This window comes from Vigna unguiculata, chromosome 5, assembly GCF_004118075.2.
Source record: "Vigna unguiculata cultivar IT97K-499-35 chromosome 5, ASM411807v1, whole genome shotgun sequence".
Lineage (NCBI taxonomy): Eukaryota > Viridiplantae > Streptophyta > Magnoliopsida > Fabales > Fabaceae > Vigna > Vigna unguiculata.
This window is the reverse complement of record NC_040283.1, coordinates 48,339,547-48,348,879: the sequence shown is the minus strand read 5'-3', so window position 1 is coordinate 48,348,879 and position 9,333 is coordinate 48,339,547. Positions and strand designations below refer to the sequence as shown.

The 9,333-nt window shown below is 34.0% G+C and overlaps 2 protein-coding genes across 2 annotated transcripts; both read left to right on the top strand.

Moving 5' to 3' along the window:
* The first annotated feature begins 374 nt into the window (after positions 1-374).
* On the top strand, positions 375-2,256 carry LOC114185711 (40S ribosomal protein S12-like). Its single transcript, XM_028073587.1, has 5 exons — positions 375-511; positions 594-635; positions 1,414-1,702; positions 1,890-1,946; positions 2,030-2,256. Exons 2-5 carry the CDS (start codon positions 628-630, stop codon positions 2,087-2,089), a joined length of 414 nt encoding a protein of 137 aa, XP_027929388.1. The 5' UTR covers positions 375-511; positions 594-627; the 3' UTR covers positions 2,090-2,256.
* A 2,334-nt stretch (positions 2,257-4,590) lies between these two features.
* LOC114185415 (cinnamoyl-CoA reductase 1-like) lies at positions 4,591-7,308 on the top strand. Its single transcript, XM_028073128.1, has 5 exons — positions 4,591-4,835; positions 4,955-5,109; positions 5,425-5,610; positions 5,702-6,054; positions 6,869-7,308. The coding sequence occupies exons 1-5, from the start codon at positions 4,700-4,702 to the stop codon at positions 7,053-7,055; spliced, it is 1,017 nt and encodes a 338-aa protein (XP_027928929.1). The 5' UTR covers positions 4,591-4,699; the 3' UTR covers positions 7,056-7,308.
* Positions 7,309-9,333: the final 2,025 nt, after the last annotated feature.

Genomic DNA, 9,333 nt, shown 5'->3' with positions numbered 1-9,333 from the left:
AAACTTATTTATATTTATGGTCAATTTAAACTAATTTATTCACCTTAAATGGTGGGATTCTATTAGCTCAATAAAATTGTTTGAAAAATTAAAATTTAATTTAACCATATCTTTAAAAACATTAAAGTATTATTTTATCCAAAAATCTATTCTCATAACCATTACAATTTTATTTTAATCATTTTCAATTATGTTAGGAAATTAAAACTATAACTAAAGTTAAAGCTTTTATTTAACAACAAAAAATAAAACAAGAGGGAATTAGATTAAAAATAAAAAATTATAATCTAATTAATTTCCCGAATGAATTAAACCAATTCATATAAAACTGATTTCAAAATTCTAAATAGAAATAAAATTACATTGATTGAACAACAAATTTACATAATTCATCTCTTCCGTCCGTTAGGTTTATGGTTTCACATATAAATTTCTCATTCTTTTCTTATTATTTCCTCATCAGAATCACAGACAGTTAGGGATTGATTTCTACAGCTAACTCCTCACCAAGGTCTTACCGTTTCTCTCGTTTTCTCTACTCTCACTCATATTTTCCGAGAGAATACATCGTAATTTTTTTTTTTTTTTTGCAGGAAGTAGAGTGTCTCTTGAACTCAACAAGCAAAGATGTCTGGGTATGCTCAATTTTTCCTTAGCCATCTTAGTTGGTTTATGAATGCAACCTTCTGCCTCTAGATTTTTGTAATTCAATATTTATTTGAAATATCATGTTATTGTTGCCTGAGACGGTTTCAAAATTATACGGCTGAATTTTTTATATTTGTGGATATACTTTGGTACCCGTCTGCGAACTCAACGGTAATGATTTATGGGATTAATGTATTTATCTATTACCCAAACGGATTTTACCGCGGATACGTATGGATATTTTTGCTATTCTTGGATTTGGTAGTTTCACTTTCGATTTTAACACATTGATGACTAAAACTAAACTGATTTTATCACTTCATGTTGTTTAATTTAATTAATTGGAGTTGGGTTTTGATTCCTTGTGCTGGGAATGAATGAAGTGAAGTATCTACAATGGTCTATCATAGTTCCAGGTAGTGTTGGATTTTTGTTGCGGCATTTATCATAAGGAAATTATTTTTTAAAAATTAAAATGGGTTTGACCAAATTGCCAAGAATGCTTGTTTAAGCACTGCTAATCAATATAACTTTGATTTGTGGAGAATTGAATGATAGCGCTGCCTCTTAGTCTTGATTAGAATTTATAGGGTGAGGAAAACTAAATGTACTATGTATTATATATCAGTATGAAAATAATTCTTGTTCAACATGCTCCTAATATTATGTGCATTGCTCTACTTTTTTCGAGTAGCTTTTCCTCTTATGAGTTTAAGATTCTTGTGTGGGTTTCTCCTAACTGTTTAGAATACTTTTACTATGCAGTGAAGAGGTAGCTGTTGCAGCAGAGGCACCTGCTTCCATTCCCGGGGAGCCCATGGACATCATGACTGCTTTACAGCTTGTGCTGAGAAAATCTCTGGCTTACGGTGGTCTTGCAAGAGGTCTTCATGAAAGTGCCAAGATCATTGAGAAGCATGCTGCACAGCTCTGCGTTTTAGCAGAAGATTGTGACCAACCTGATTATGTGAAACTGGTGAAGGCCCTTTGCGCCGAGCACAATGTTAGCCTTTTGACAGTTCCAAGTGCTAAGACCCTTGGGGAATGGGCTGGTGTAAGTGCCTTAGAGACTCCAAACCATTTTACTTAAATTTGTTGTAACATTTCTTTACTCCCAACCAATTCCCAAATTCAGCTGGTGATGTTCACAAGGATTTTATTGTTTTTAAACATCAAACCACAAATGGGGTCTTGTTGCATGGTATTCTTGTAACATTTTTTGTTGAATATTTTTGTTGCAGTTGTGTAAGATTGATTCAGAGGGAAAGGTAACTGGTTGCTCATGTGTGGTTGTTAAGGTATGGCTTCAAGGCTTGTATTTGAACTGATGTTTTGGAGTGCCTTTCATGTATGTGGATGTTTATGTATTTGCATTTTGCAGGATTTTGGGGAGGAACATGAAGCCTATAATGTTGTTCTGCAGCACGTGAAAGCTAACTAAGTTAAATGCCTAGATTTGTGGGTCTCAGTCAGGTTTTATTTTATTAGTCTTTAAGGAATATTTTTGCCTCTGTAGTATCTGCATAGGTATTTTGATGATTAACAATCGTACCCATTGTCACTGAGTGAATGATTTTTTATTACTATTGATTTTCAGTTTTTTTTAGATTGACATGTTCAGCCAATTGCTTTAATGTTAAAGAATCAAATCATGGTAGTAGGATTTGGATCTCGATAAAGAGACTACAAATTTCTTAGGACCATTATTGAGTTCGTATCAACAGTCCTCTGAAATCCACGAGCATTTTCCTATTACCAGCCAAGTTCCGTAGTGAAAGGAACACCACATATTTGGAGTTTTCTTCGAATTATGCCTATCCAAGGTAACTTAGGATCCAACCAAATTCTTCACCGTACTTTACCATTTTTAGCAGAAAGTTTACGCTGTTATGACTTGGCAGAACAGTTCGCTTCATCTAAGTTCACTTTAACCTGCCCTTAATTACATTTCTTTTGAACTAATGTACATATAGCTAGGCGTGTAGCTCGGTTGGTATCGACGTTAGGTTTTAAAATCTAGAGTATGACGTTAACAATGCTTTTACAGGTTCAAGTTTTTGACATAATAACAGAACGAAAACGGTAGAAAGATTAAATACCCAATTAGGTTCATAGTCCCTCGTCACCCATCCCAAATCCACCAAAAGGCTCTTGAAAACTAAAGTTCATTTTATATAAAATTTTGTTAGAGTAAATAATTGTGTACAAGAGTCAAAATGGATTGGAACCCGCAAGTCAACTTGGCCAATCACGGGTTTGAGCTGGGTTTGATTAAATTTTTTTTACAAATTTCTATATTGATTAATTTTTTACCAGATCCACCCAGAACCTGACTCATCTAGGTTGGTGAGATAAAGAGTCACACATGTGTTTTTAATTATGTTGGACTTTGAAGTTGGATTGTATTTTTGTGATTTTGGTTTGTATTTGGAGTTTAATATTTTTTTGGATTGCATTGAAGTTTATTTGGATTTTAATTAAATTTTTTTTAATTAAGTGAGCTAGTGAGCTAACCCATTTAACCTACCAATTTGTGGTGGGTTGGATCGGATTTGAATTTTTTGGCTTGTTAATAAGTAAACGGGTTGAATTGACTCACTAAATAACCAATCTATGATGGACTGGGTCAGATTACTCGTTTTAACAACTAAATGAGATTATAGGATGTTAATATAAACTAAATGAGATTATAAACTCATTCTTACATCGGATAATAAGGATGAATGTGTTGTAATGACTTTTTACAGTTATGGTTATATATGATATTTGCTTCACTCAATACGACAAACCATGAACAATGATATCATCAATTTTTAGTGACATCTCATATTTATTTGTGACAAAAATATTTGTATTATTTATATTTAAAATACGAAAATCTATTTTTTACTTTAAAAATGTTTGTTAAGTGTAAATGTATATACTTAAGAAAATAAATTCATTACCGAACAAAAGTAGGTGATGAACACATATTATGAAATAGAAAAAGGGGTGCGCTTTTGCTTATGTTATTTCGACCACAATGTTTGGTACACATTATTCATATAAAATCAACACAAATAAAAAAGTTGTTTGCACGAAGTTAAAACTTGATTATTTTTAAAACGACACTGAAAGAATAATAATCCATTTTTAAATTATTATACTTGTGCAAATTTTTTAACATGTTTTAATATTTTAGTAAAATTATTTTTTGTTATTTAAACCGTGTGAAGATTAGAAGGTGAGTGAAGACAGCAGTTATGTAAGACCGGCACTCTGCGATGGTTGGTCATCACTTGAGAGAGTCAAAACTCCAATGGCCTAAGAAAGAGGGAAAGTAAGAAATAAATGATTCACCAACTTTCCTGTGATCAAAAATCAAACACAAGTGTACAAATAACTCTAAATTATTCAGAAACTTGTAATTCAATCTCTTCCCTCACCAACCAAACTCATGAACACCAAAACAAAACAAATTGCTATTACCATCTCATATTTAAAAAAAACAACGAAGTTTGGCAAAAGATAATTTGGCAGGCCTCGATTCTTTACCATAAGTGGAGTATGCAAATGTGAAATATAAAAATCGGCATTCAAAACCTTAAGGCATCACTCTCTTCATAATGTTTGAGCATCATTAATATATGCAATATGAAGCTTTAAAGGATGTTTTTTTCAAACAAAAAAATAATTTCATTGATGTAAAATATTATCATTATTAAGAGTATCATGGATTAATTACTAAAGAATCGATTTAATTTAACCAAATTAAAAGTTGATCGGTTAACTAGAATATTCAGTGTGTATGAAAAGGAATAAAAATATTTGAACTCAAATAAAAGAAAAAGAAAGTGAAATTGTAAAAGAAATAATTATGTGTATGAATGAAAAATGAGAAATAGTATAGTTGAAGGGTTAGGTTAGGTGAGTGGGGTTGGCATCCATTTTCCCTATATAAAACCACTTTCCACGTATCTTTTGTCACCATACTTCTCATCAATTTTCCCTTCGTTTTCTTCTACTTTCCCTTCCATTCCCTACCGACAACGTCGTCATCATCATCACCACCATGCCTTCTGCAGAATCATTGCCACCTTCCTCCCAAACCATCTGTGTCACCGGCGCCGGTGGCTTCATCGCGTCTTGGATGGTAAAACTTCTCTTGGAGAAAGGCTACACTGTGAGAGGAACACTCAGAAACCCAGGCATGTGTTTTCACAACATTACACAAACACATAACACAGTTAGTTTTTAGCCCAAGTTAAAGTTATGTGATTTGTGACGTGGAGAGAGGCATGCATGAATTTTGAATTTCTCTTTTCAGATGATCCCAAGAACGGACACTTGAAAGAGTTCGAAGGAGCCTCCGAGAGACTAACTCTGCATAAGGTTGACCTCCTTGACGTTGACTCCGTTAGATCAGTAATCCACGGCTGCCATGGCGTCTTCCACACAGCTTCTCCCGTCACCGATAACCCCGTCAGTTTCTCTTTCTTCTTTGCTTTACGTATTTCTTTATTCACGTCTTAACTTTACCCAAACCGCTGCAAAAGCAAAGTACCCAACTACTTCATGATCTTTCTATGATATATGTATTAAGTGAAACATAAGTATACTTAATTTATCTATGTAATTAGTTTTTTTGCTTAATATGGCTATTGATTGTACTGTTTTTGTGGTTGAAAATCATCATTGCTGGTTCTGTTTGTTGATCAATTTGTCGTAAATGGTTTCTTTGCAAATTTGGTTTGGTGGCAAAAGGAAATTAGTTAAACGGAGGCATGAATGATGCAGGAAGAAATGGTGGAGCCAGCGGTGAATGGAGCGAAGAATGTAATCATAGCAGCTGCAGAGGCAAAAGTGCGACGTGTGGTGTTCACCTCATCGATTGGTGCGGTATACATGGACCCTAAAAGGAGCATCGATTTGGTGGTTGACGAGTCTTGTTGGAGTGATTTAGAGTATTGCAAGAACACCAAGGTTCAATTTTACCTACCCAATGATGATTTCTTATAGACAAAGTAACCTGAAGGGGAAGAAAATAAGTGTTTAGTTTGAAATGATATTGCAGAATTGGTACTGCTATGGAAAGGCTGTGGCTGAAAAAGCAGCATGGGACACTGCGAAAGAGAAAGGAGTGGACTTGGTTGTGGTGAACCCAGTATTGGTTCTTGGACCACTGCTACAACCAACCATCAATGCCAGCACCATTCACATACTCAAGTACCTCACTGGCTCTGCTAAGACCTATGCAAATGCCACACAGGCTTATGTGCATGTGAGGGATGTGGCATTGGCCCACATACTTGTTTATGAGAAATCTTCTGCTTCTGGTCGATACTTGTGTGCTGAAAGCTCCCTCCACCGTGGAGAACTAGTTGAAATTCTCGCTAAGTATTTCCCTGAGTACCCAGTTCCCACCAAGTAAGACACTCTGCCATCATATTTACCATTATGATTTTGATTTCTTCTGTTAGTACATTGAATTTGTCGGTTCTTATGTTTTTCAGCTCACCATATCCACATGTAAGGAATTTTTCTTTAACTTATCTTTAAATGAGTTGAGGTTGTTATGTATGACCTACAACATTCACATCTTGCATTTTCGTGTCCCGCACGGGTGTTGGAAAACGACATCTAAATTTATTCGTTTACCCCTAAAACTGAGTTTTTGTGTGTCTGCATGACCTCAGGCTCTCGTATGGACAGTTAGGTAAAAATTAACATCCCATTGCAATGCCATACTTTTCTTCTTCCAAACATTGGAAAACCTGTATCCTCATATTTCACTGAAGAGTAGAGTGATGAGAGTTTTGGTTATTGAAAAGTGTCCAATTCTGATATGATTTTTAATGAACTTCATAATGCAATGATTTGTGTACATCTGGTGGTAACCCCATTTGAGGTTATTTTCTTGGGATGAGTGGCTGTGAATGAAAAGGTGTTTGTGTTTGGAGTAGGTATACCAACCTTGACTTATGTAATCGTCCACTCACGCATGCCTGAAAAAATTTCAATTATTTTGTTTGTAAAAGAAACAAGTGGAGCGTACGAGTCCTTACCAAACTCAATGTCCTTGTCACTTGTTAGAGTGTAACCCCTTATCACTCTCTGACCCACATCTTCCACTATCACACTCACCTGTTAAATATTTTTATTAACATTGTAATTTTTTTTATGGCCAACATAAACTGTTTTGGTGATTTGTATGGTGATGTAAAAATTTGAACTTGTGCAGGTGTTCCGATGAAAAGAATCCCAGGGCAAAACCCTACACATTTTCAAACCAGAAGCTGAAGGATTTGGGTTTGGAATTCACTCCAGTGAGTCAGTGTCTGTATGAAACAGTTAAGAGTCTGCAGGAGAAAGGGCACCTTCCTGTTCCTTCAAAGCAGGAAGATTTAACGACAGTGAAGTCATCATGAACAAGTTTAATTCAGGACAAGAAGCTGCAGCTTTAGCTCATGTTATGCTGTTATAAGGGAATCCTACAACAGAAAACTGTATTTGGGTTTTTGTAAAATAGACATCAACCATATTGTTGCCATTCATGGACTTAATGATATTAATGATACTTTTAAATAACATTGTCCCAGCAAAAATCTCTTACTTCCTTGATTAGCATTTAGCTAAACTCTGAATTCAAAAGAAAGAGATTCCTTCTTTTTTACAAGGAAATAGACTGAAAATGAAAGAATTCAGAAGTATATATATATATATATATATATATATATATATATATATATATATATATATATATATATATATATTTGTTTTCCTTTTTTTTTTTTTACCTAACATAGCTTGGACGAAAGCGGGGAATTTAGGTTCATAATTAATGAAAGAATACGATAATCAACATGAGTGGGCCTTGCCAATATTTATAGACCAATACAGAAGAGAAATAGAGATGATTAAGTTTGACATTGAGGGTGATGGTGACACTGAGAGAATTGTAGTTTTCAACTTTGAAATTTGCAAATTCATGCATCAGTAAATGTAAGAACTTTGTATCTGTAGGTAAGAAAACAGAGTTGAAAAATGAGACTTTTATGACCTCTTCGTATGTTGGGAGCATCCAAATCCAATTTAAGATTGAAGTGAGTTTCTCGCTATTCTTTATTTAGAGTCTGTGGAATTCATCAAAATATGTTGAACTTTAATATTTGAAGTGCAGAATTTCTTTATGTTTGTGTATGAAGAGTCTTAATTTAAATTCTCAGTTGGATTTTTCTGTCTTATTTTTAATGGACACTGATTTTAATGTCTTAAAATATGTTAAAAATAATTTTAATATATTAATATTAATGTATTTTTAATGTTTAAAATACTAGAAAAATTCAAAAAGAATCTGAACTTGTTGATGAAAGATAGGTTGTGCATTGAATCTTAGAAGAAGAAAAATGTTGAATGATGATGATGAGTTATTATGCATGTGTTGTAGTGAGATTAATGAAATCAGTAGATCATGTTATTGCTTACGTGTGATTTATTACACAAAAAGGTTTGTAAGAAGAAAGCATGAACTATACTTTGTTATTGGGCCTGGTGTAAAAGGATTAAATCGATGATTTTTCTTCCTACACCACCATAACTTCAACCTGAACCCTAATAATTATAAAATGACCACATTAACCTTCGTGAAAGTTTATCGGATATCTTTGTAACAGGCACGGAAGAATAGTTTAATTATAATTATATTACATGTTAGACATCGAAGTGAATACACAAACATGAACAGAATAAAGTAGACAACAATGAAGGATTTCTAACTAATAAGAGCATTTGGTAATAATTCAAAATTATAAAAAAATCATCATCCAAAAAAGAAGTAGAACAGATTGATATAAAGAGACAATGAAATTCAAGTGAAAACACATGAATATCAACTACTATTATGTGGGAGAGGATTAAAACTAAAAACAGCAAATAATCAACCTTCCTAGTTGAACTCTATAATTAGTAGGAATTTGAAATATTAATTCATTATTACTAATTATTTAAGACGCATACGAAATAAGAGTTTTTTTGTTCTAGTTCAAATTTACATCTACCGTTAAAGGAGATAAGATATCCTCATGTTATGATTACCATAATTGATGAAGTAGTAGGAAGTAAAAAATCATCGACATTGTAGTTACTACAATCACAGAGCCCATCACTGACATACTAACATTTGTTAGGAATTCAAGGTGGATGATCCGTGTCGAGACAACGGATGATCCGTGTCGAGACAACGGATGATCCGTGAGGCGAAGGGGCTAGGGCTAGGTCCTCTTGTCCTCCTCTACGCTTGTGTGTGTATTGGAGGTAAAAGCCCATGTTTTGCCTTTGCGTGTGCGTGGAGATAAAAGATGATGGTGAGAGGAAGGAAGAAGCGGTTTCCCTTCGGCAAGCGAGCAAAAGTGGAAGTGAAACATAGTTTTCACTGCTTGTCGCCACACGCGCCTCATGACTCCTCGACTCCACCACTAATTCCAATTGCCACATCACAAACGTTAAAAAAATTGAAAACAAAAAATCATAATGCCAGATCACATTGACACATACATTACTAGAAATTTTCATATTACATGGGATTTTCCTTGCAAATTTGTTAAAAATTTGCAAGAGAAAACTGTTTTCTGCCATTTTTTCTAAGAATTTTAATTGGTAGGTAATTTCTTCGTGGGTAATCATTTCTTACAAAATTATAAAATTTGC